At 48.5% G+C, this 27287-nt stretch overlaps 1 protein-coding gene across 6 annotated transcripts; it reads right to left on the bottom strand.

The window, feature by feature from the left end:
• On the bottom strand, positions 1-26457 carry LGALS8 (galectin 8). 6 transcript variants are annotated; one of them, XM_016163393.2, is made up of 11 exons: positions 26257-26457; positions 23889-24038; positions 16837-16925; positions 15717-15927; positions 14328-14447; positions 10440-10496; positions 9737-9763; positions 9489-9614; positions 8949-9037; positions 8035-8200; positions 1-1225 (listed from the first exon to the last, which is right to left on the bottom strand). In XM_016163393.2, exons 2-11 carry the CDS (start codon positions 23928-23930, stop codon positions 1076-1078), a joined length of 1077 nt encoding a protein of 358 aa, XP_016018879.1. In that variant the 5' UTR covers positions 23931-24038; positions 26257-26457; the 3' UTR covers positions 1-1075. The 6 variants fall into 6 exon arrangements, with proteins under 6 accessions (XP_016018879.1, XP_016018878.1, XP_016018880.1 ...); XM_016163392.2 differs by lacking the exon at positions 26257-26457 and adding an exon at positions 25115-25664; XM_016163396.2 differs by lacking the exons at positions 1-1225; positions 26257-26457 and adding exons at positions 7089-7675; positions 25115-25666.
• Positions 26458-27287: the final 830 nt, after the last annotated feature.

Genomic DNA, 27287 nt, shown 5'->3' with positions numbered 1-27287 from the left:
TTGCTGATACAGGTTTGATTTTAATCACTTAAAGTAGAATAACGTTTTGATTTCGGTCGCTCGCGATGCTGGACTAACCCCGGAAGGGCGGAGGCGGTGCTGGTGTGCGTGCGGATGGCAGGTGCCGACGGTCGTCTGGGCCCTCAGTGGCCACGCTTCGCTTTCTGCTAGTGCCTCTTTTAGAAGCGGTCATTGAATCAGACCTTGGCTATGCTTTGTTACCTGTAAACATTTTACTAATTGAATCCCTCGCTACCTTACACCTTCTGTAGAGATATGCAGACCTTTGACTCAACCTAAATTCAGATGTTCTAAAATAACCATTTAATGGTATGGAAATCAGTGGCCTTGCAAATGAGACAAAGTTAATTTCAATACATTTTTGTTTTGCTTGGTTTTTCTTTTCCCTTAATGTTTGTGCTGTGTTCAGACTTCCTAGTGTTCACTATTTGGTAATGCTTACAGCCGGCAGGGCCAGATACTTATGCTGCTAAAGGAAATTGCCAGATGGGAGTCAAAATCGACTCCTTAGCTATGAGATATGACGCGGAGTGTGACCACTGGGGCCAGAGTCCTGTCTGAGTCAGTGTCTAGGTGATTTAATGGCTGAGCAGTTCTGAGCCCCTGGTGAGTTTATGCGAAACCTGCAGAAAAAGCTGGCACAGGGCAGAGCACACAGGATTCTGAGTTCCAGAGAACGGGGGGCATGGTGCAGGGCACCCCTGTGCGGCACCCCGGCCCCAGCACGGCGCTGGCAAAGGGAAGTGCCTGGTGCGTTCGAGGCTGTGGGGAGCAGGCGCCGCGCGAGTGCTCGTTCAGTGGGACGGGGGCTCCAAACGAGGCCCGTGGGGCAGGGGACGGCCGCGGGGGTGGCTGCACGCTCCCGTCGCTTCGGATTTCTTCCTCCTGTGCTACACGGAGCCACGCTACCGGCTAGGGCAGAACTAGGGCAGAACGCCCAGGACTACTACGGTCAGCTCGTTTAACATGTAAATGCGATAATACCGAGATGCATCTCAACAAAGCCAGTGTTACATAAGCCACTTTGTATTTGTTTTTGGAGCGGTCATGGCAGCTACCAGCTCCTTACTTCCAGTAAGTGGATGTCTCCGTCGACTTCCAGCGTGTCGATGTTGGCGAGCTCCCGGAGTCGGTGTTTGTACTCCAGGCTGTGCACGCCGTTTATCGCAACCTTGAATTCTTTAACGTCACAATAAATTATCATCTGGAAGGGAAGGACATGCAATATCAGTGCTTCCACTTGGCATAAAAATTCTGTTTCCTGCACAGTAAGAGTCAAAACGGAAACCTGGTTCCTTTCTACAGATAGTCCCGCCAGCCCACTGCGGCTCACGCCCTGCAGTGTTTCTGGTAGTGGCACTTTCTGCCTCGTCCCTTCAGGGAAGTAACCTGACATTGTCCCTGGGGCCCAGCGGGCCTTCCTCTTTCCCAGCACCCGCCCTGCCTTGCCCTGCGCCCCGGGGGAAGTCGAAAGTAGCCGCTCCTCAGTGAGACCTCAAAGTGGGAAAAGCGCTGATGTGAGATGTTTTTAATTCCTGTCACCCGACCGCCGCCCCTCCGGCACCATCGGCTTGCTCCTTGTCTGTGGGTCTGTTTCCGTTGATCCATGTGCTGAGTGTTTTAAGGTCTTACACAGAGTGAAATCACACACTACTTCTTTCTCTGACGTGTTCACTTAGCACAGGCCTCTAGGTCCATCCACGTTGCTGCAAACGGCAGTTTCATTCTTTTCTACCGCTGAGTAGTCCCTCGTGTACGTGCGCCACCTGGCCTTTATCCAGTCATCTGTCCGTGGACACCTGGGTCGCTTCCACATCTTGGCCATTGTAAATGAAGCTGCAGTGGACACGAGGGTGCGGCTATCTTTCGAGTCAGTGTTTTGCGTTTCTTCGGATAAACACCCAGGAGCGGGATGCTGGATCGCGGCAGCTCTATTTTTAATTTTTTGAGGCACCTCCACAGCGATTTCCATAGTGACCGCGCCAAACCACAGTCACACTGCCGGTGCACGAGGGTTCCCCGTGCTCCACGTCGTCCTCGGCGCTTGCCGTCTGCTGACTTCCTGATGACAGCCGTCCTGACGCCTGTGAGGCGATGTCTCCCTGTGGCTTGCTTTGCATTCGAAGCCGAACCCCTTTGCATCTCTCTTGGCCATCCGTTTGTCCTCTTGGGAGAAATGTCTGTTCAAGTCCTCTGCCCGTTTTTCTAATTGGATTCTTCGGGGGGTTTTGGTATTAAGCTGTGTGAGGTCTTTCTATAGCCTGGCTATTAACCCCATATTGGAGGTGTCGTTAGGAAATACCCTCTCCCACTCAGTAGGCTGTCTTTCCTTTTTGTTGACCGTTTCCGCTTGATGTCGTCCCGTTTGTTTGTTTCTTTTGTTTCCCTTGCCAGGGGACACAGATCCCAAGAAATGCTGCTGAGAGCGATGCCGAAGAGTTTGCTGCCTGTTTTCTTCTGAGAGTCTGACGGTTTCGGGTCTCATGTTCACGTCTTTAATCCACTCTGAGTTTATTTTTGTGTACGGTGTAAGAAAGTGGTCCAGTTTTCCCAACACCACGTCATGAAGACACTGTCTTTACCCGCTGTATATCCTGCTTCCTTTGTCGTAGGTCAACTGACCGCATAAGCGAGGACTGACTTCCGGGCTATTCTCATCAGCTGGTCTGTGTGTCTGTCTGTATGCCGGTACCCTGATGTTTTGATAACCACGGCCTGCAGTGTAGTTGGATGGCAGGGAGCGTGATACCCCCCCCCCCCCGCCTTGTTCCTTCTCGGGTTGCTTGGGCCATCTGGGGTCTTCCGCGGTTCCATGTGAATTTCAGGGTTAGTTGTTCTAAGAAGAATACCATTGCTATTTTAGGAGGGTTTGCATTGCATCTGCATATCGCTTTGGGTAGTGTGGACATGTTAATGCTATTAATCCCTCCCACCCATGGGCAAGGGTATAGCCTTCCATTTATTTGTATCTTCTTCACTTTATTTCACGTCTTCTGTTTTCAAGGTACCACACCAGTCTTTCGCATCTTTGGTTCAGTTTATTCCAAGGCATCTTGTGCTTTTGGTTGCATCTGTAAATGGGCTTGTCTCTTAGCATTTCCTCCTGGTCATTTGTTATTGCTGTATAGAAATGCGACAGATTTCTGTGTATCGAGTCTGAATCCTGCTACTTTACTGAATTCATTCCTTAGCTCTAATGTGTGTGTGTGTGTGTGGAGTCTGTAGGGTTTCCTACACACAATATCACATCACCTGCAAATAATGAGAGTTCTACTTCCTTTCCAAGGTGGACGCCATTTTTCTTCTTTTTCTTGTCCTGTGTCTGTGGCTAGAATCTAGAACTGGGCCGACTACAGGTGATGATAGTGAGCATCCCTGTCTTGTTCCTGATCTTAGAGAAAAGCTTCCAGTTTTTCTCCATTGAGTGTATTAGCTGTGGGTTTGTCATCTGTAGTCTTTATCATGTTGATATGTTCCTATTGCACCCATGTGGTTGAGAATTTTTATCATAAAAAGATGTTGAACTTATCGAATGCTTTTTCTGCCTCCATGAGATGATCATATGGTTTTTACGCTTTATTTTTTTAATGTGACATAGCACATTGATTGATTTATGGACATTGAATCATCCTTGCATCCCTGGGACGAATCCCACTTGGTCACGGTGTGTAACCCTTTCAATGTATGGTTAAATCCAGCTGGCTGGTGTTTTGTGAGAGTCTTTGCATCCATGTTCATCAATGATATTGGCCTATAATTTTCCTTTTTTATAATGTCTTTGGTTTGGGTATCAGGGTAATTGACGATGGCTTCGTAAAATGAATTTGGGTGGATTCCTTCCTCGCCAATTTTTTTGAAATTGTTTAAGATGGTATTAATTTAGGTATTAATTCTTCTTTGAATGTTTGATACATTTCACCTGTGAAACCATCTGCTCTTGGACTTTTATTTGTTGGGAATTTTTTGATTACTGCTTAGATTTCATTGCTAGTTATTGGTCGGTCCAGTTAGATTTTGTATTCCTGGTTCAGTTGTGGAAGGTTATGTACTTCTAGAAATTTATCCTTTTTTTTCTACATTGTCGAATCTGTTGGCATATAACTGTAGTGCTCTTTAATGATTCTTTTTATTTCTGTGGTGTCTGCTGTATCTTCTTTCATTTAAGACTTGGGCTCTTCTCTTGATGAGATTGGTTAAAAGTTTGCCAGTGATGTTTATTTTTTCAAAACAGCAGTGTTTTTTTTTTTTATGGGTATTTTCTATTTTTTTATTTCAATTTTATTTAAATTCTGATCTTAACTATTTCAATCCTTCTTTTTACTTTGGGTTTAGTTTTTTCTAGTTCCTTTAGGCATAGAGTTAGACTGCTTATGCTGCATCACATACATTTTTTTAAAAGTTGTGTTTTCATTTTCATTCGTTTCAAGGTAGGTTTTGATTTCATGATTGATCCCTTCCATGTTTAGTTTCCACGTGTTTGTGGATTCTTTTTCAATTTTCCTCCTGTAGTTTTCTAGTTTCAGACCACTGTGGTCAGAAAATGTGCTTGGTATGATTTCAGTCTTCTTGAATTTACTGAAGCTTGTTCCGTGGCCTAATCTGATCTGTCCTGGAGAACGTTCCTGTGCACTTGAAAATAACATATATCCTGCAGATTTGGGGTGAAATGTGCTATAGTGTCCATTAAATTTATCTAGTCTAAAGTGACATTTAAAGCCATTAATTGTTGGTCAAGAATTATTCATTGATGTGAGTTGGGTATCAAAATTCACTATTATTGCAATCCTAGGATCTCTCTGTTGATGTCTAGTAAAAAATCCTTTATGTGTTTAGGTGCTTGTGAATGTGTTTTTATTAGAGCATTTGACCTACTCACATTTCAAGTAATTATTGATAAGTATGTACTTATTACCATTTCATTCATTGTTTTTTGGTTGTTTTTACAGTTCTCTTCCATTCCTTTTTTCTCTTGATGTCTTCCCTTATGGTTTGCTGTTTTTCTGTAGTGTTTTTGTTTGGGTTCCTTCTCTTAATTCTTTATTTTTCATAGGTTTTGGTGCGTGGTTACCATGAGGTGTGTGTATGTCATTCTGCATCCATGGTAGTCTACTTGAACCTGATAAGCAGCTTTTTAAATGTCTAATGCACTCTATTTTACGCATTTGGTTTTATCTGGCCTTTTCTGCTTAAAGGGGACCCTTGACCGTTTCTTGTAAAGCTGGTTTAATGGTCATGAGCGCCTTTCGTTTTGCTGCTCCTGGACTCTTTCTCCTTCAGTTGGGAACGATCGCCGGGCGGGGTGCAGTCACCGCAGGCAGTACGCTCGGTACGTTCCCTTCTCCCAGCACGTTCGCCGTGCCCGCCACCCCCTTCCGACCCCCTTCCGGCTGTGCAGTCGGGAAGTCAGCTGACGGCCGTCCTGGCTTCCACTGCAGGCAGCTCTCGTGCTTCCTTCAGGATTCTCCTTCTCTCTGACTCTTGTCATTTTCGTGACATGTCTTGGTGCAGAGGTCTCTTTGGGTTCATCTTGTTTGCAACTCTCCGTGTTTCTTGGACCTGGGTGTCTGTTTCCTTCCCCAGGGGAGGAAAGTTTTCAGCCATTATATCTCTAAATAAAGTTTGTTCTTTTTTTCCTTCTCCTTCTGGGATCCCTATAATGCGAACGTTCGAGCACTTGATGTTATCCCGGAGTTCCCTTAAACTGTCCGCGTTTGTTAAATTCCTTCTCCTTTTTGCAGTTCTCACCGGTTTCTTCCCACCAGTCTGCGCGGTTGCTGACGCGTTCCTCTCTGTGCCGGGCGTGTGGAGCTGCGCGGGCGCCTGGGCACTGGCTCGCCAGGCTGGGGTGGCTCTCGGGTCGGAGGTCCTGTTCCCACTCACGCCCTCTTCAGAGGCAGGAGGCTCCGGGTGGTGCAGCCGGGGATGTGCTGTGGTGATGCGGCGGGTAGGCCAAGCACCGAAAGAGCTCCCTGCCCCGTCACAGTGGAGGGGACGAGAACGAGGGGCTCCTCACCCCTCCAGCCAAGAGAGCTCCCACGGTTCCTGGCCTCCACCCGCACCCCCTTTGTAGGTCAGAAGCTCTTTGTTCCGCCCTTGGCCCTCTCACGGGAGCGTGTTTGCTCACGGGAGGGCGCGAGTTCAGCTCAGCTCAGCTCGTCCTACCGCCCCCTTAGATCCGTGGAGATGCCTGCGCCTCGCAGGCTGGGAGCCAGGGGCCTGGGACCTGGCTTTTCTGCCTTACGATCTTGGACAAATCAGACAATGAGAAACTTCAGAAGTCTAGAGACTGGAGTAATTAGCATTCTGGCAGAAATTCAGTTCAGATCCTCACTGGTATTAGCCCTTCAGAGTTCTTTCCCTAAAACTCAAAACAATAAAAAAAAGACCCAAAAAACAGAAAAAGGTACTATCCTTTTAAATGACTTATACGCCTAAACCTCATGCTTCCGATGCCACATTCTCACTGCCACTTTCCCCACCCCCACACGGAGGCCCCCGTTCTGAGCCTGCAGTGTCCCCTGTGCTCCCTGCCCCCACGGGAGCTGAAGAGCAGAGGGCAGGACCGCCTCGCAGCTAACCTGCCCATCCCCCCAGGCCAGACAGAGGCACAAAATCTGCACCTGCAAAGGAGCAACTGAGTGTCTCCCCTAGATGGGACTAGTTGAAATGGCTGTTAGGGAAATTCCAGAGGTACTGGAGCTGACAGAAAAGGCTCTGGAAAAATAGCCATGACCAGGATTAAATCCCCACAGCCACGGTGGAAACCCCAGGTCCACCCGGCTGAAAGCACCTTTGGTAAGGTGCATGTAACGCGACTCCAGGACAAAACAGAGCCTGCTGCTCTCGGAAGGGAAAGCAAGTTGGCATCAGGCGGGTGCAGTGGCAGCGCGGTCAGTACCCTATCAGCAGGTGCAGCGCCGAGCAGGACAAACAAACGGAGAAGCGGCCTGCGCCAGGTGAACATGCTGTCGCAAAACAGAAGAAAACATGGCGCAAAATCCCTCACAACCGCCTGAGGTCACAGAACAGCTCAAAAGAACATAAATTTGACAAAAAGAACTCACAGATGAAATTACAAAATTTAGTGAAATTGAAATGGCAAGGAAGAGAAGATACTGCTTAAAATCAAAGTCAGAATAATAGATCTCAGAATCTCAACGAAAGCATATTAAAAACATCAAAGTTTGGAGCAACTGAGAAAAAATCATTACAGCAAACTGAATAACCAGAAGAATACAAACTTCCTGAAGCGGAAAACTGACAAAAGTACAAGATTTACAAGAAATTATCATCGTCCTTTTTTATTTGAATACAGTAGCTCCAAACTTGGAGCTCAGGTATATCAAAAAAATGTTGTCACCAGTTTCCTGTCACCAACAAGGCTCACCTCCTTCGGAGCACTCACTTCCCTCTCTCCAGTGAACCCCAAGGCGCCCGTTACACCCCGACTCCCGTCACTAAGCGAGCGCTTGCACTGCCTCCGGTTACTTGTTCAAATCATCCCGACCTGGAAAACCCGACCGGACCTTCCGCCTTCCACAGCCTTCTCAATTCCAAAGCAATGTCCACCGCTTCCGTGGTCAGCTCACACGTTTCTGTCCTTGAAGACTACATACAGTACTAACTCCTCGGACGAAAGGCCTCACACTGAAAGCTGTGTACAGCCAACATGGGAGATGACAGTGCAGGCAGGTTTATGTTCACTGAGAATTAGACACACCACCCCAGGACTGAGACAAGGTTCTTGTTAAAATTCCCATTAATATGGGGTGACACAGTTTTCAATATGACAGTGAATGTCAGGTAATTCCAGTGCACCTGCTCTGGTAACCCTCCTGGCTCAGTCATTTGTACTGATCATACTGACTGCATTACATAAGGAGCCATTCAAAATAAAATTTCAAAATAACACCACACACAATCTCCACAGCAGGACTGGGATTTACATGAATCATTTATGCAACCCTCCCAGGATTCTTTTTCCTGTCCCATCTTCAAAAAATAAAATCTTACCTCAAAATACATCCCGGGACTAAATGGGAAACAGGTAATATTTCTCTCTTCTTCTCCCCAGGCCCCCTGAAGAAAAGAATTTCTTACAAATGCTTTAACATTCAGGCGTGGGTTCAGGTGGAGGGCAATATCCTTCGTTTTTCCTGACAGCAGATCAACATTAAAGCTTTGAAAGAAAAAACAAACAAAAACAAGTAGGATGGTTTCTGCAATTATAACAATCAGAACCAAACTCTGATTACAACTACACAAACTAGGAATGTGCGCGCAGAGCCACAGGGACTCAGCCGAAGGTGGAATTTTAAATTCTAAGTTAGCTTTCCATTAATAGAAGTACGTTATTTGCAAAATTTAAAAAAAGACTTTAAATCGATGTTGAGGGTACAGATCTGGCTGGGAAGAAACTGCAGCGTTAGAAGTAAATCGAGTGATTTCTTCAGGCTGCCAGGAGTATGGCCCTGTGTCCGGTCCTTCGGGAAGTGTGCCGCTTCCTGGCTCTGATTTCCAGCTTTCAAAAGTCTGGGCATCTGGGGAAGGTTCTTAAAGCAGACGTTTTATAAGTCACATGACAAGATGAGCCTTAACAAAAGTGATGTGACCTCACAGGGCTGCTCTGGAGTTTTGCAAGGCGAGGGCGGGCCCCGTGGACAGAGATGCTGCCCTCTGGTCTGACCACGAGCGCCTAGTTCAGAACATTAGAATGTAGTCCTGGTCCTGCCACCAACTAGTTAGCAGTCTGGCTTCCTCCTGCTTTAATAGTCTCACCGTCCCAATGAGGATTATGACACTGGCCCTATTTGTATGTCACAAGACTGCCACGGGTCACAAGACTGTCATGGGTCACAAGGCAAAAAAGACACACGTGGAGAGTGTTCACACGCACACACTACTTCTGGCAGCTCCGTGATACCAACCCTTTGGCTTTTGTGTTCACTTCTCCTTTGATGACGACAGTCCGTCCGGGGCCCATGGAAGAGTTCAGCCTCGCGACAAATGGCAGAGTCTGAAAAGAAACCGCAGTCAGCACCGGGAAGTCTGCAGAATGGGATCGCATGCATGGGACGACTGGCCAAACGCTGGGCCTCTGACCTCGTAAACCCCACAGGGGACGCGCTACATCCGCCTTGGTCCCAGAGGGGTCCCTGGCAGTGAGTGCTGTGTCTGGCCCACGGCAAACACTCAGCATGTTTTGGACGATGAGATGAATGGGTGTGGAGTGGGCGCGCTGAGAAATGCCCGTGCCTGGGGCCCGCGGCACCGCCCGCGCTCTGCCTGAAGGGGGCAGGGCAGGACCACACACTGCCGGCTCCGGGGCGAGGCCTGGGTGACCAGCAGCATACCCACGACAGGTGGCTGCTTCGGGCCTCTGCTGAGGGAGAGTTCCCGTAACATATACCAGCCAATCAAAACTTAATGTGCCATACAGAATTAGGGAAGGTTTTGGCCCTTCAAACCTTTGACAAACAGTTGATAGGCAGTATTTTGGCGCAAGTCAAAGTGTGCTGGGCAGCAGAACCTCTGCTCTTGGCGTAGCCGGTTCTGGGCACGATTTTATCTGTGTCTCCTTCTCTGCTACCTGGCTGTGGGGAGACAGTTCTGCAGTGAGGTGTGGAATGGGTGACGCTGTCTTCCCGCGGGTAAACTATCTGCTTCCTGGGCACGGTTCTAAGGTGTTCCGCATGTTACAGACAAAAGTACTCACCAACTGCTGCAGGCCGCCATTCTGTACCTGTTGGAAGAGAACGACACGATGAGGACGTCTGCGGGGGAAGACCCGTGTTCTGTGACGTGCGCACTCGGCTCTTCCCAGGGCCCTGAGGGGGCCTGGCCGGAGCCCGGGGCAGCAGCGCCTGCTCTACCCCGGGGGTGACACGGGGCCAAGGCTTCGTGACAGCGTGGGACGGGGCCGTGAAAGGCACCTCGGGTTGCAAACACAGCCTGACCGCCCTGTCCACCACAAGTTAAATAATGCTTTTGACAGGACTACACATGAGCTTCAAACACGTTTTCCTTGTTCTTCCAGATGCTCCCAGAATGCTGAGCGTATTCTCCCTATGAGGTGCTGAGGGCACCGAGACCTCACCCTCTCCATTAGCAACGGCAAAACCTTCATGTTGAAATTGCACTTGTTCCCACAAGGGGAGACGCGTGTGGACGTGCATTCCCACGGCTCCGACTGCGGCAGGGCCTGGCAGGGCCTCGGGCCACGTCAGCCAAGCCTAGTGCCTGGCGCCACAGGGGCACATGCCCCGATTCTCAAATGATTACTTCCAGCTATTAATATTAAAAATACAAATTTTCATATTCAAACAATTTAAAAAGCTCAGCCTTCCCACCACTTGATTTACATGGCATCTAAAAGAACATTTTTAAACTGGGAGTTCATTAAAAGATTTAATATTTACATTTTCTTTACTTATCTCTGTCAGTTCCAGAGTAGATGCTTGGGTACTTCCTAAATCCTGAAGAAAAGATGAGATTAATTCTTAACAGTCATCAGAATTCCAAGTCTAACCTACTTGTCATATCAAAAATTTTGTACTGAACAGAAAAGTACTGGAAAAGTATGACCCAGAAATGCACCTGACACCAGGGTCCTTTCCCCTTACCAAACGGGCAGTCGCTAAAGGGGGTAAAGGACGCTTCAAGATCGGCAGCAGGTGGCGCATCTTTTTGGAGGGCAAGTTAGTTTCAGTCATAACTCAAGATGCAAATAACCTTTGGCTCAGACGTCCTACTTCCAGGAAACTATCTTAGAGAAATGCTCTACTGTACTCCTGGATCAACAAAAAAAACCCCATCTACCTTAAAAAAAAAAAGAGGGGGTGGGGTGGGATTGCTGTCTTGGGTGATTTTGTTAGACCTGTACTAGGATCTGAGATCCTACAGTGAAGTCCAGATGGACCAGAACGCTGAACTCGACCACGCTCATGAGTAAATTCAACTACACACCTATATGGAGAGCTGTTACTCCTGCGAGAAAACGGCAGAAAACAGCTTCTGTACGAATAACAGAAAGAGACGAAGAAAGGCTGAGAGGCCCGCAGAGCCCCGGGGCCGGTGTGGGCCCCCCTGCCGGACGGCCGTGCGGCCCCCGCTCACGTGCTCCGACACTCAGACCGTGCGACACAGCGACAGCAGTTCTGAGGAGGAAGGTCACAGCTAAGCTCACAGGCCCAGAAAAATGTCAAGTAAACGGCTGAACTCTACACCTAAGGGAACCAGAAAGAGAACTAAACCCAAAGTAAAAAGGAGGAATGAAATAAAGATCAGAATTTAAATAGAGTTGAAATAAAAAAATAGAAAAGACCAATTTTAAAAAACTGCTGCTTCTTTGAAAAAATAAACAAAACCGGCAAACTTTTAGCCAATCTCATCAAGAGAGGAGCCCAAGTCCTAAATGAAAGAGAAGATACAGCAGACACCACAGAAATAAAAAGAATCATTAAAGAGCACTGCAGTTATATGCCAACAGATTTGACAATGTGAAAAAAAGGATAAATTTCTAGAAGTACATAACCTTCCACAACTGAAACAGGAGGAAATACAACAAAATTGAAGCCGTAATCAAAAAATTCCCAGCGAAAGTCCAGGAGCAGACGGCTTCACAGGTGAATTGTACCAAACATTCAAAGAAGAATTAATACCTAAATTAATACCATCTTAAACAATTTCAAAAAAATTGGCGAGGAAGGAATCTGTCCAAACTCATTTGACGAAGCCAGCGTCAATTACCATGAACCCAAACCAGACAAGGACATTATAAAAAAGGAAAACTATAGGCCAATATCATTGATGAACACACGCCAAGATTCTCACAAAACACCAGCCAACTGGATTTAACCATACATTGAAAGGGTTACACACCATGACCAAGTGGGATTCGTCCCAGGGATGCAAGGATGATTCAATGTCCATAAATCAATCAATGTGCTATGTCACATTAAAAAAATAAAGTGTAAAAACCATATGATCATCTCACGGAGGCAGAAAAAGCATTCGATAAGTTCAACATCTTTTTATGATAAAAATTCTCAACCACGTGGGTGCAATAGGAACATATCAACATGATAAAGACTACAGATGACAAACCCACAGCTAATACACTCGATGGAGACAAACTGGAAGCTTTTCTCTAAGATCAGGAACAAGACGAGGCTGCCCACTGTCACCACCTGTAGTCGGCCCAGTTCTAGATCCTAGCCACAGACACGGGACAAGAAAAAGAAGAAAAATGGCATCCACCTTGGAAAGGAAGTAGAACTCTCATTATTTGCAGGTGACATGACATTGTGTATAGGAAACCCTACAGACTCCACACACACACACACACATTAGAGCTAAGGAATGAATTCAGTAAAGTAGCAGGATTCAGACTCAATACATAGAAATCTGTCGCATTTCTATACAGCAATAACAAATGACCAGGAGGAAACGCTAAGAGACAAGCCCATTTACAGATGCAACCAAAAGCACAAGATGCCTTGGAATAAACTGAACCAAAGATGCAAAAGACTGGTGTGGTACCCTGAAAACAGAAGACATGAAATAAACTGAAGAAGATACAAATAAATGGAAGGCTATACCCTTGCCCATGGGTGGGAGGGATTAATAGCATTAACATGTCCACACTACCCAAAGCGATATGCAGATGCAATGCAAACCCTCCTAAAATAGCAATGGTATTCTTAGAACAACTAACCCTGAAATTCACATGGAACCGCGGAAGACCCCAGATGGCCCAAGCAACCCGAGAAGGAACAAAGCGGGGGGGGGGGGGGTATCACGCTCCCTGCCATCCAACTACACTGCAGGCCGTGGTTATCAAAACATCAGGGTACCGGCATGCAGACAGACACACAGACCAGCTGATGAGAATAGCCCGGAAGTCAGTCCTCGCTTATGCGGTCACTTGACCTACGACAAAGGAAGCAGGATATACAGCGGGTAAAGACAGTGTCTTCATGACGTGGTGTTGGGAAAACTGGACCACTTTCTTACACCGTACACAAAAATAAACTCAGAGTGGATTAAAGACGTGAACATAAGACCCGAAACCGTCAGACTCTCAGAAGAAAACAGGCAGCAAACTCTTCGGCATCGCTCTCAGCAGCATTTCTTGGGATCTGTGTCCCCTGGCAAGGGAAACAAAAGAAACAAACAAACGGGACGACATCAAGCGGAAACGGTCAACAAAAAGGAAAGACAGCCTACTGAGTGGGAGAGGGTATTTCCTAACGACACCTCCAATATGGGGTTAATAGCCAGGCTATAGAAAGACCTCACACAGCTTAATACCAAAACCCCCCGAAGAATCCAATTAGAAAAACGGGCAGAGGACTTGAACAGACATTTCTCCCAAGAGGACAAACGGATGGCCAAGAGAGATGCAAAGGGGTTCGGCTTCGAATGCAAAGCAAGCCACAGGGAGACATCGCCTCACAGGCGTCAGGACGGCTGTCATCAGGAAGTCAGCAGACGGCAAGCGCCGAGGACGACGTGGAGCACGGGGAACCCTCGTGCACCGGCAGTGTGACTGTGGTTTGGCGCGGTCACTATGGAAATCGCTGTGGAGGTGCCTCAAAAAATTAAAAATAGAGCTGCCGCGATCCAGCATCCCGCTCCTGGGTGTTTATCCGAAGAAACGCAAAACACTGACTCGAAAGATAGCCGCACCCTCGTGTCCACTGCAGCTTCATTTACAATGGCCAAGATGTGGAAGCGACCCAGGTGTCCACGGACAGATGACTGGATAAAGGCCAGGTGGCGCACGTACACGAGGGACTACTCAGCGGTAGAAAAGAATGAAACTGCCGTTTGCAGCAACGTGGATGGACCTAGAGGCCTGTGCTAAGTGAACACGTCAGAGAAAGAAGTAGTGTGTGATTTCACTCTGTGTAAGACCTTAAAACACTCAGCACATGAATCAGCGGAAACCGACACAGAGCAAGCTATGGCACCGGAGGGGAGGGGAGTTGAGGAGATGGGAATAAATAATAAAAACAAGAAATAATTTTAATAAGTGGTAAAGAAGGCAAGATTGGGTTATAGAACTAAAATAATAAAAATAGGCCTCATAGAAAAGGTCAATTTGTTAAATGACTAATTTATACGAATACAATTAACAAGAAAAAGACAATGGACATAGCATCCTACTAGTCTGAATGACTTACATCCAGGAACACACTACAGAGGGACATAATCCAGCACTGCCATCTTGAATGGCGCTTGGAGACATTTGCCCCACTTGCTGAGACCGCGTCATCGCAGAGACGCGAGGTGGAGGCACTCACCGAGCTGAAGCTGTAGCCCACGGAGTGGACGTGCACCTTGCCGTAAATGCCCAGCGTGTCCACCTCCTCCGGGCGCATCCTGTGCGCGTAGAGCAGGACGTGCTTCCCATTGACGGCCACCTGCGCAGACCGCCCCGAGGGAAGCTGTTAGCGACCTCATTCATTGCCCACGCTCCATCTGTCTACTCGAGTTTAATCTTGTTCATTTTCCCACAGGGCTCCACAGTTCACGTCTGACCAAACGGTGACTGGAAGCAGCAGCGTGTACACCCTTTCGACTTCCTGACCGGATTAAACGCTGCGGGTCCTCTCTCTGGAGCAGTAACACGTGGCTGAACAGGTGTCGATCCATGCGTTTACATAAATATGTGACATCCCGGGGTCCAGAGGCCTGTGAACCCAGGGGAGAGACGCGCCCTGCAAGCTGCCACCCTCTGAAAGGGACCACCTCACACACGACTGGCACTGGAAATATTTGTTGAACTTGCTGAGTAAATCAACACTGGCGGTTCCCCAGCTTCTGAGATGCTACTCGTAAGCCGAAGGCTCTCGCTCACAGGGCCGCCGCCGTGAGCCAGGGCCGCCGGCGTGTCGGCCAGCACTGGGCCGATGCCCCGCAAGTGGCCAGCACACAGTCCGTCCGCCCTCCCTCCCAGGTGGACACGGGCAGGAGCTCAAAGTCCCAGAGGCGGGCGAAGTGAATACAGGAAAACCCCAGGGCACAGGGTCACGTGCTAAGAAGAATGGCGCAGAGACAAGGGTGCAAAGGCCAGAAGAGGTGGGGTGAGTGGAGCTCAGGAGAGGCCTGGTGGGCGCGGGGTCCCCGCCAGACATGGAGCTGGCCCTCGAAGGTGGGTCTCCAGCCTGGGAGGCTCTGCAGGCACGAGGCTCAGCGGGAGAAGAATCCTTGGGACCAAAGCTACCTCACCTGCACAGGTGCGACATGCTCGGGGAGACCGGCAACAGTATTTCCTACATGTAGGATCTGAGGCCCTTCTGGGTCTGCAATCTCATCCTAAAGAACCATCTGGTGGCAGGACTTCAGTTTACACCAGACTCTGACTTTTCCACTAGGGTCCCCATCTGTCCGTTAGCTCCACATTTTCTATCCCATAATTAATACAGTGCTGGGGCCATTCAGAACTGGGCCCAGCCCTGCCAGGAGCAATATGACCTAATGAAGAAATGTGGCTGCCCTAGACCTGGTTCCCATGGCAACACTGGCAGGAGAAGGAGCTGCGCCCACTTCACATTCAGGTACCTGCCTGGCCCCTACATCGGAGAAAAGCTAGAAAGCCAAACTCTCTAGATTTAAGAAATGTCAGTGTGACAAGCTTCCTGTGTCTTTTTCTCATTAGTGAGGGTTCGACTTTCACATTCCAAACCTACCTGGAATTTGTCTTCCAGCACCAAAATCACAATTTCAAAAGACTTCTCTTTTTTGAAAGGCATGTCGTAGGTGATCTCTTCCCGCCCCCATCTCTCGTTTTTCAGAGTATTGCAAACAATGCAGTTGGACCTTTTGAAACGTGGGTTGAAATGAAAGACCACGTCGGCCCGAGGCTTCACGCTGCTGCCGTTCTGTAGGTCCACCTGGAATCTGAGGACAGAAACACGGGTGACCTGAGTAGTCAGACAGGAAGGCGGCGAGCAAGGGACCAACGGCGCGAAGAGCCGGGCTGAGGCCCACGTGGCTGCTTCTCTGCTCGTTCGCCCGAGGCCAAAAGAGCTGGCTGCCTAATGTTCCTTTCCTTCCTCAGCAACAGCCCCCAAGCTGTGGCCGGGGCCACATCTGTCCAGAACAGGGTCCTCCGTTCTCCAGCCTCCCCGCAGGCAGGTGCACGCGTGGCCAACCTCTGCCAACGAGGCAGAAGCCAGGTGCTCAGTGCAACTGCTGGAGGCTGCCTTAAAAGCCGGCTGGCGTCCATCTGCCTTGGGTCCCTCCCTGGCCCTCCCTCCAGACACCACACGCACCCGCCCCGCTACCCAAAGGGCTGGAGCCCTCGTTTCTAAGAATTAAGAGAAAGGACGCGCCCTGCGGAGAGCCAGAAGAAGGCTGCTTCTTTAACGACTTGGTGGAGTTGCCTAAGACGCCTGGGCTGCCTCTCGCAGACTGGACTTCCGCAGCTTAAACCACTGTCACGTGGGCGTCAGCCACTCCGACCTGAACCCAACTCTCAGCGATACCGCCTCATCCGGTTTGTGCCCAAAGCAGCATCAGGTCAAACCATCTGAAACAGGCCTTCAGAGGTGCTGTGGGGGTGACACTTAGACTAGACTTTGTCCCAGTCCTCTGACCACAGTTCCCCTCATCAACTACACGTCTAATTCTTTATACTGAAATCAAGACTTATAAAAAACCCAAAAAAACCTTTATTTCATTCACTCAGCACCTGGGCCCTTCCGCACTCAGGCCTCAAAGTATCAAAATCTCTCCCACATTATTTTCTGTTCTACGGACATGGAGACATCGTTCATGTTCTTTTTTCGTCTAACACAAGGATTTTACCTGTCCGAGTCACTAGGAACATGCCCGCGTATCACGATCAAAGTTCCAGGCTCCAACTGTTCAGGGATGGTCCCAACATAGGGGATTACCTAGGAAAAATAATGTTAACAAATGTACTTTTACATAAACAAAATTGCTAGATTACATTCTTAAAGGCTGCATATAAATCTCAGAACCCAGCATTATCCAAGCTGTCCTCACGATTTAAACAGCTACCAGGGAGCAACATGGCTAGATTAGTCACAATATCTGCAAACTGAGTTCTTCAGGAAAAAACACAAGATAAATACTCCTCACAGTACTTTTTGTTTGGCTGGGAGTTTCGTAAAACTAAAACTTCCACTTAATAGAATAATTCTGATGATAGAAAACCTTGTCACAATGTCGTGCCCCGCCTCCCTTTTTCCTGACGTTGCCCTGATGAACCAACCGCGGGATTGAGACCACGCTAAGCCCTGAGCAACGAGGACAGTCGCTGCCTGGCGCGCGGGAGTCTCCGGGCTTCCAGGCTGCCAGTCAGGGGCCTTCGTGGCCTCAGCGATGAGCTCCGGGGGCCTGGCGCTCTCTCAAGACATGGTGCCCACCGACCCCGGCCTAGTCTCGTGTGCAGGATTGGGCTCCGACAGGTGTCCCATACACGATCCAGGTCCCATACACATCCAGGTCTCCACCTGCCCCCTCTGTACCTGGAACCCAGCCCTCTGTCTGGGGCCTGACACACTCAGCCCTTGTCAATCCCCTTCCCCTGAGGTGACGCTGGTGGCTGGAGACCTGTGCTGTGTGGCTGCTTCTCCTCCCTCTCGACCATCTCTCTCTTCCACTTGGGAGCACCCGGCCCAACTGAGCAGGCCAGACATCATCGGGCCTCACGCCAGGCTCAGCCACATTACGGCACATGTGAAATCCCCTGAGGGCGATCTGACTGATGAGTCAAAACGAGAGGCCATCTCAGGCGGCTGCAAATCAGTGGCTCATAAGCTAGAAACAGCTCAAGCCCAACCTCCTCTGCGGAGCCCGGGCCGGAGGGAGTGGGTCCCTCCGAGGGACCGTCACAGTGCTCGGAACGCCGTCCGCTGCACACGCTCCGCCCAGGCTGTGAGCTGCGTGGGGCCGCCCCGGGTCACCACCCCGCATTCCCAGGACGGAGGGAGGACACGGCGGTTCCGTGTGGACCGACGAGCTCTCACCGCGGGATGGGTGCGGCCGGCCTCACCCGGCAGCGACGAGGCTGCGGCCGCACAGCGCACCTGCTGCCCTGAGCAGTGAGACAAGACGGTGCAGAGCCCCATGGGACCCTCTGGTGTCATGGCAACTGTGGAGGGCAGGGCAGGTGGGGCGAACAGAGCCCCACCCACCAGAGGAGAAAAAGCACAAGGGCCGCACAGAGTGTGGCCGCAGCGCGTGTAGAGGACGTGTAGAGGACGGGGGAGTCACAGCGCCTCGCGACCTTCGGGCCAAGGCCGACTCCCAGAGCAGGGAGCGTCTTCCACCACGCAACTCTTAATAAAAGAAGTTTTGGTAACTTCAAGTTTTATATGTTCCAATTGTATTTATGCAGAATATTTAATGACAAAAATGTGATCTATTAGTAAGTAGCCTACAAAACAATACAAAGAATGCGCATCACTAAAAACTAAACTTTACAAACACAAAAGACTAAAGAAATAAGCCAAAAATGTTATAATAGTTTTCTAAGGGAGCTTTTCATCTCCTTCACATTTTTTATATTTTCCAGACTTCTATAATGTGCATTTATATTTTTATAACCACAGACTTTTATTACATATTGAATTTTAGGGTTAGAAAGCTTTTTGAGACCAATACCCATTCCCGTCACTAAAACGTTGGTCCCAACTGCCATCAAGGCGGTGCAGTCGAACCAACGGCTGTGCTGAGAATTCTGGCCATTTGCCATTTTAGTCGTCTGCATGAAAGCTTTCTGCCTAGGAAAGTGCCCTGAACTCTATCACTAGTACTCGGCCTTTCAGACCACGTGAGTGACACGAATGTCCTGCCCTCCACTCATCTAACTCTCAAGTATTTGCTCTTTCAAAGGCAGGAGAAGGGAACTGTTTTTTGTTGTTGTTTTTGTTTTTTGGGAAACTCCAAGCTTTGATGCTTTGTTTTACAATTAATTACTGTAAAAAATTGAATTACAAATATGATCACATTGGAGACAAAACTAGAAGCTTACGCCCTCGTTCGGCTGGGGGCTGCCTGCCAGACCTTCCTAGCTGATTCATGCTGCTTCGCCTTTGTTACGATTTCCTCTTAAATGTCTGCTGTATACACGAGTCTCTACTGCGTAGGCTGTGGCTGAACGAAGCAGGAGAGTCTTGCCCACGAGGAGCACATGATACAGTTGGGAAGAAGTCAGACACCCAGGGAACTTGAGGGGAATGGAAACACAGGATTTTGTTTGGCTGTTCAAAATCGAACCTCCTTCTCCGTCTGGGAAACCCCCACATCAGGCCTCATCCAGACTGTGGCGAGGGCAAGGCCAAGGGCAAGGGCGTCCAACGGAGCTCTGGCCACCAGTCCCCAAGCCCGGCGTGGAGTTAGAAGCAGTGGCAACCAGAAGCTGGAATCATGCTGTAGTCACTCTGGCAAGGGAACAGCAGCTACATGCAGGGTCAGGCAGCGGTGGCAAGAGACGTCCCTTTGTGGGGACAGTCCCACAGCACGCTGCTGGGCGCTGTGACTGTGCGGCTGGCAAGCCAGGTTCTTAAGTCCTGCTAGAGATTCTGAGAACTCGGTATCATTTAATAAATTCCTTTTCCGCTTAAATTAGAGGCTGGCTTCGGTGCTTGCAACTACAAACCCTAATTTAACACGTAAAAAAAAAAAAATGGAGAAGTGTCAAATGCATCAGAAAAATAATTCTAACTGAAGTGGCCAAAGAAATTTTATGAAGGAGATGGGGTATGAGCTTGGAAAATACAGTTAGGCAGAGAGGGGGAGGAAGCCAGGTCAGGCGGAAACGTCAGTTTACAAAAGCAATGACGCAGGAAAAGACAAAACCTACCTGGGAGACAGTAAGTAGACAGCAAGGCAGTGACAGAGTCAGGGTCAGAGTCTGGATGACATGATGAGAGTGAGGTCTGGGAGCAACAGTCCGGTGGGCAGGGGATTACCTGGGAGACTGACCGCTGCCAGTGAGCCTGGCATAAGGGGACAAGGATATAATCCAGGCTGGTGGCAGCAGCTGGGGGCAGGGGGAGGGCGGGGAGCAGGAGACAGATACGAGAAATATTTCAAAGTAAACAGTCTCTACAGAGCCACCATCTAAAATGGTTACACTGGGGAGGGAACAGATTTCTGAAGGAAGATAATGGGTTTCGTTCTGAACGCTTTAAGTGCAAAGGGCTGGTAGGACATCTAAGAGCAAACATACTGAAAGGTACGGACTGCACGTTAGGTGAACGGCCGGAACTCCTATTTAAAAGTCAGAGTGGAGGTGATGATTAGAGATATCAAGGTAGAGGAAAAGTTAGGGGCGAAGCCTCAGTGGTTTTAAAGTTAGGGGATGCGTAGAAGAGTGAACAAAGCAGACCTGACCGCTGTCCCCAAAAGGCTCCTTACAAGGTTTGCCCCTGGCCGGCGTCTACGAACTTGGATTTTGGGAGAGCACCCACCACCCTAACCAGCAAGGATACCTATAAACTGTCTGTGCAAACAACATGATGTATGCTAACACCTGCTTCCTTTTGGGAGTCTGGAACTTTCAGACATGCTAGACAGGGGCTATCCGCACGGCCAGCCTCCAGTAGAGGGCCTGAGCGGTGAGTCAGGAGCGAGCTTCCCTGGCAGCTACCACTTCACACGTGTGCCGGGGACACACCTGTGTGACTCCACTAGCACGGCCCTGCCACGCTGCACCTGGTGCCCCTGGACGTCGCCCTCCGGGCCTCTCCGCCTTTGTGATTTTGCTCTGTAACCTTTCAGTGTAATAAATCACAGCCACGAGTGTGACTACGTGCTGGCGAATCATAAAAATGGGGTGTGCTGCAGACCTTGATACGGGGCTGAGAAGCGAGAGCAAGCGAAGGGCCGGCCAGGGCAGCGCAGGCACACCACGGAAGTGGGTTTCAGTGAGGGAGGACTGGCAATGTCTTTAACATAGAAAAATGAGGACGGTCCACACGAAGAGAAAATGAAATAAATGGATATCACATCTTTTGATCCAGTGATTCCGCTTTGTAAAAAGTACACGATTTATCTTAGAAAATACTGGACGTGTGCACAGTCACAAACAAGGACGTGCACCATAGCTCTGGGTACAACCACAAAAGGGGACAGTCCTTGCACAGGGAGATGGCGAAGTGAGTTATGCCCCCCACACAATGAACTAATTAGTAGCCATTAAACTGAGGAAGTTCTGCATGTGCCGATAGCTCCAAAATGTGTCAAACAGGGAAAAGCAAGGTGTACAGCAGACTCTATGGTACGACACGTGCATGTAGCGAACCGGGGTATGTAAAAGGTGATATATGTCACACGCACTCTCTGGACATTCACATACATTCTCAGGAAGGACGTAAAAAAATGGCAGAAAACGAACGCCATTAGAGGGGGGAAGAGCACCGGACAGGAGAAAAACTGATGTTTTAATGAAACCCTTAAATACTGTTGGAATGTTTAAAAATGAGTGACACATATTATCTTTATATTTTAGAAAACAGTAATAAAAAAGGAAACGCCACCGAGTTTGACATAAGCGAATTTAAAATTTTGAAAAGAGAAGGGAGGAGGCGCAAGATTAGGGCAGAAAAACGCTGACGGAAATGGAAAAGCACAAAAGCAGGAAGGAAGATGCAAGTTCAGTGCGGAACGCAGTCCCGAAGGGCTGGCGGGGCGCCTCAGAGCCGGAGCCGGGAGGCCGGGCTGCACGCGGATGGCGGGCGCTCCGAAGTCTAAGGGTGGTCAGTAAGGACGTGAACGAAGGAGCGAAGGGCAACAAAGCAATCAATTAAAGGTATAAAATCAGAGGGCAGAGCTGCGGTGAGAAAACCAAGACGACAGAGAGCGACTTGCTCTCGGGAAGATGGGCAGCCGAAGAACAAGGGAGCGAAGGCTGGAAGGGGCCTCGGAGGTTAAAAAGGAAGATTTTGTCGTTTTGTGTTTTAAGATTAAATTGCAATGCTGACAGGGAGGTACTAGAATACTAAGGAAAAAGGAAACAAGGCTCCCAATGAAATTGGGACAGAGCTTCTCAGCACCAGACGGGATTAATGCCAACAAGAGATTTAAGAACTAGGTAACAATCAATCTGTTCAAGTTCTCAGCAACTTAACCAGCTAACAATCACACTTAAGAACCCTATGAACAACAACAATAATAAATATTTAGGTAGATACTGAGTTGGCAAACACTATACTTCACTGAGGGCATTTCTGGTATGAAGTGAAAATACTATCTTCCAAATTATTCACCGAATTTAAATAAAAAGAAAAGTGAGCCCGATTATTTAAAGCCTTGGAATTCTATCAATTGAACTACTCAGTGAAAAATATTAAATATGAAAAAAGAAGACAGGCCAGTTATACAATTACTTTATCTTCTCCAAGAAGAGCTAATATAGACAGAATCCGTCAATCACCACTGTAACCAAAACTTTAAAAACACTAAGAAAAATAAAAAGGTGGCAGTTCTGTGTCTTCACAATGCTTAATAAAGAATAGAAACTCACTAAACATTTCCCCATTGTTTGAACTGATGACTAACAAAATGACCATAATGCAAGAAAATAGATTTTTTAAGGCTAGCCTGCACAACATCCCAATTAACTTAAAATATCTCAGTCATTTGTAGCACTACTGCTCCAAGCCCGCTTCATCCAGAGATGGACATCGACTGATTTTTGTTTTAACTCTACCGTTTAGGGTGCTAACCCCAGAAGTTACAGGAATCAACACTACACTGGTGTCAAGATATGCAGGGATCTTGACCTAGAAAAATTATGTTCTAAATAACTTCAAACAAGGCATCTTGCACATGAAAGGGGCAAAGTGGGGAGTGTAACACGACGGCCCGTTCCCCCTCCTGGCTTGAGCCACGACTACACTGTCGCCCTTGGCAGGCAGCCGAGATGTATTTTTTAAATCTCTACAGAAAATCGGGCTACAACCTTGAGTTATTTTTAACTCTGAGAGGCACAAAATTATTTTAAATGTCTCTGACGTCAATCAGTAAGTCTTCCTTTTTAAACCTATTGAAGGCCATTTCCTCTTAAATTGAGTTAGCTTGACAAGGTGGTCATACCTTATTCTTGCGCAACATTAAAACTTAGGGAAAAAGAAGTTATGGCTACAAAATAACGAAAACACTGAACCCAATGAGGCTAGTCTGCAGCCTTGCTTTGAGGACACTCACCTCCCTGTTGCCCAGAGTCTCCTAGGGTGTTTACCAAAAAAGCAGCGACTCTACCTCAGACCTAAACTCAGCATTCGGCTCCAGGTAGGCGGAAAGTACATCGCCATAAAACGAGCACAACTTTGTTACTTCCCAGGACGTACAGTGAAATTCCCAGCAATTACAGTCATTCAGGGGCTCCTGAGGCTGGAACGAGACCCTTCATTTTTCTCATTCTCCATCTCACTAATTTTCGATGTTTCCTGCCCTGGCACCAAGCGGTATTTGAAGAGCAAAGGGAAAAACTGACACATGAACAGGTCTAATTAAAAAAGAAAATTAAAAACATGTAGAGTAAGAAATACTTTTTCCTTTTAAAATTCTGTCTTACAATTATCTGCACCTGCCTACCACCGCCAAAGCCGGTAGTCACTCCAATGGCCTCTCCTGTCCTCCGTTCTCAACACTTCTCGTCACTTTGTTCTGTGACTGTGACCTGGTCTTCCACTAGCCTGAGCTCCAAGGGCTGGATCTGTTTTTTAGGCAGCACCCACCACAACCTCTTACACACTGGGTGCTTTACATACGTTGACTGAATTTCCTTCTCACCCTCCCACCCCCAGCAATAAATAATTACTGTCCAGCTAGATTTGCTCTCAGTCCTGCCACGGGTAAAAAGTGATCTCACAGGAGTCAGTTACCGGGTTATAGGTGACATTCTGTAGGTTGTTTAAGGACATCATCTTTCTTTTCGACCTTATCGTTGATCAGGGTCTCTCTTCTGTGTACGATCTAAGATTTTAAGCAAGTGTCATTTAAAGGCGTCCCAGATTGAAACTGAGGCACTTGCCCTGTGTAAAATCAAAACAGAGGGAAAAAAAATGCATCATTTTCTTCGTAACTGTTAAATTTTAAATTATAAACTATTTTACTGATATTTACCAAATAACAGATGTTATTACAATCAAAGATCTGACCTCAATTCTGTGCTCTACGTTACATCCCCATGACTTATTTATTTTATAACTAGAAGTTTGTTTTTACAACTGTGGCTGATGTTACCACCCCCTTTTTTCAGCCACAGGGAACACTCTCATTAATATTTAAAAGATTGTTTGTTTCCTTTGACTTGTTTAATCTGACCCCAATTCTTACCTTGTGTACTTAATATTAAATAATTTGGGATTAGTGCAGTAAATATTGATTTAAAAATTCCATCAGTAGAAAATTTCTAACATGGAACTTATTATTAAAAACATTAAAATAAAATGTTGGCAAATATTCTGGTACAATTATCAGAAAGTCATTTAACTTATCTGTAAAATGAGAATAACAGTATTCACCTCACATGTTTGTTTCTGAGAATTAAGTGAATTAATAAAATAACAATAAGTGCTTTATAAGTTTTAGCTATTAATAGAAGAGACTGCTCTTTCCCTTCCAAATTAAACAAGTCAAAGGAAACAAACAATTTTTTAAATATTAATGAGAGTATTCCCTGTGGCTACACAGTTTTAAAAACAAACTTCTAGTCATAAAATAAATAAGTCACGGGGATGCAACGTAGAGCACAGAAAATACAGTCCATTATATCGTAATAACTTTGTACGGTGAGACAGTGGCAAGCTAGGGCAGCGATCACTTCGTAAAGTACATAGGTGGAGTCCGTGTTGCACCTCTGAAACTAACACGAGGTGTATGTCAATTTTATATAAATGATTGTTTTTAAGTGCTCATCGGTACGTTTAACAGCTCCAGGGAAGACTTGATGACTTAAAGAGAAACGAAACTCATCTCATCCTGCTTTACTTCCGCCCGCGGTTAGGACTCCGCACAGCGGCCCTCGCGGCCCACTCTGTCCCTAGGAAAGACCGCATCCCTCTTGGCCTAGCACCTAATGCGACCCCGACCTGGGTCATAAACTTACACGTTAGTAGTACGACGGAGGGACGAACCAGCGCCCACGGAAAGGCCGCGCAGGAGCCGGAGCCACGCTCGGTTCACACCGTCCCCAAGGGGGTTTGAGCCCCCGGCCTCCGGAGCCCGCGGTCCCCCGAGTGTCCACGGGACAGGCCGCGCCGTCCCCGGCACCGCCCGCCTCGCAGCCTTCGTTGCGCGTCGCCGACCGTCCGTGCAGTTCAGTGACCCGCGCTGCCCGACGTGTCACGGGCAGTGCAGTGGCCGGCCTCTCACAGGGCGCGTTCAGAGCAACCGGGAGAGCCACGGGGTCTGTCGCTAACGCAAGGCCCTGTCATTTAAACGGCCCGGGGTGAAGCTTCCCCAGATCGCTGGCCTCGGCTGGGGGCAGCAGGTGAGGCGGCGGGCGGCTTTGCGGCGGGACTCCCGCGACACAGGGGCCGGGCTGACCGGAGGCTTGGCACGCGGACCGCCGACTCTAATCCCGGGCCGGCGCGCGCCACCCCGCCCGCCACAGAACCTCGCCGCGGACTCGCCGGTGGCCGTCGCGGGCGCTCGCGCAGAGCCTGTGTGTCCCCCGCGGCGCGCCGTCCGCTTCCGGCGCGGCGTCGCGCGCAGCTACGGGGCGCGAGAGCGCTCAGCCGCCGCCACTTCCGGGTTCGCGCCCGGCGCCGCGTCAGTCGCCTCCGTGGCCCTGCGGCTGCCGCCCTGCCCGGTGCGGGGCGACCGGGCCGACGCCAGAGTATGTTTAAGGAAAAACTCTGGGCGGTCCTGGCCGCCTCAGCCCCTTCGTTGGGGTGGCGCGGAGGAAAACGGGGGGAAGAGGTAAAGCCAGCCGCCCCGGGCCAGCGCGGTTACGCCGGTCCTGTGTCGCCGGCCGCCGGGCTCCGAGGCGGGGACGGGTAGGGCCTCTGCGGACCCCGCCCAGGCCGCAGGCGGCCTCTGGCCTCCCCTGGGCGCCCAGGACGCCGGCGTTTCTCAGGTTTGCTTCCTTGTCTGCCTGAGATCAGAGTCCAAGCAGGCCGCACGAGGGTCACCGGACCGCAGGCGTCCCCTTTGTGCCACACCTTTGGGTGCAGGTGCTACAGTGGGCACCCGGTTTCAGTCCAGCCGGACTGCGCCCAGCCCAGACCCCCGGCCACTGAGTCTAACCTGGACTTGCAGTCACCGCCCATTATGCACCAATCGTGTTGTGTGTTGGCGTTCGCCAAGTTGTACGCTTCCCTGGGGAAAATGTGAGCAGTTCGGAGCACAAGTCTGAGCGTATCACATACGTGTTCAGTGAATTCCCGACTTCTCAGTCAAGGGCCCCCACCGACTGCTGGTTTGACCTACTGCTGTTCAAACGTCAGAGAAACTCAAAGATAAGCAACCTTGGACAGCTGGCTGCTTGCAGTTCTTTTTCTGTTAGTGAACACACAGTTCTCCTGTTCCTGCTTGTCTCTACTCGATGTTTAATCCACGTTTCCTTTTAAAGATACGTTTTGGTGCCGCTGCTATGGGCTGTTCTCTGCAGCTGTTTCTATTATTATTTAAATTAAGGAATTCATTACTAATCCCATACCTGTGAACTCAGGGTCTAATTCACCATTACTGTTCTCTCCTATTCACTTCCTAAGTTTGATTCACTCCAGAATCCAACTTAAATCACTGCATTTAACCCTTGCAGTAACACTGCGTTGGACGTGTCTTTCTGTGTGTTGTTTTATCTGTCCAGATCCATTATAAATTAGGAGGAGCTCGTCTGATATCTTCCCCAATGCCTGTGTGATGCTTTGCAAGAGGAGCCATTGGAAATGTTAGGTCGAAATACTAGGTTATTAAAGTGAAGAGCGACTGAATGTCCTGACAACTTTGCCTGCATTTAGTCCTTCTCCTTTACAAAATAAATTGAAATAAATACTCATCTATGTTCTGTTTCTTTGGCACATGGGATTTGGGTGCAAAAGGAACTGAGTAAATGGACCAGAAATCCAGTGCTGGTGAAGTAATTCCAGATTAAAAGATGCACAAACCCTGAGAACTTATTCTTAGAAATAACCTCTCATTGGTCCCTGTTTTATTAAATGAGCTCAATATGTTTTTATGTCATTTAAAATCAACAAATACATACTGACTGACCACCATGACAAGGCACAGCGATAAGGAATATGAGCAAACAAATGGCTTTATAGTACAGCAGT

The sequence above is a fragment of the Rousettus aegyptiacus genome, unplaced genomic scaffold (assembly GCF_014176215.1).
Source record: "Rousettus aegyptiacus isolate mRouAeg1 unplaced genomic scaffold, mRouAeg1.p scaffold_m13_p_18, whole genome shotgun sequence".
Taxonomy (NCBI): Eukaryota; Metazoa; Chordata; class Mammalia; order Chiroptera; family Pteropodidae; genus Rousettus; species Rousettus aegyptiacus.
The sequence above is the reverse complement of the archived record's forward strand: the minus strand, read 5'-3'. Positions and strand labels throughout refer to the sequence as shown.

Excerpts from the sequence above, each read along its gene's own strand:
- LGALS8 (XM_016163393.2), bottom strand. The coding sequence starts at position 23,930 with ATGATGTCCTTAAACAACCTACAGAATGTCACCTATAACCCG. Across the intron at positions 10,497-14,327 it reads TGGGCTACAGCTTCAGCTCG|GATTTAGGAAGTACCCAAGC; the intron begins GTGAGTGCCTCC and ends TCTTTTCTTCAG. Across the intron at positions 1,226-8,034 it reads GTCCCGGGATGTATTTTGAG|ATGATAATTTATTGTGACGT; the intron begins GTAAGATTTTAT and ends CTTCCCTTCCAG.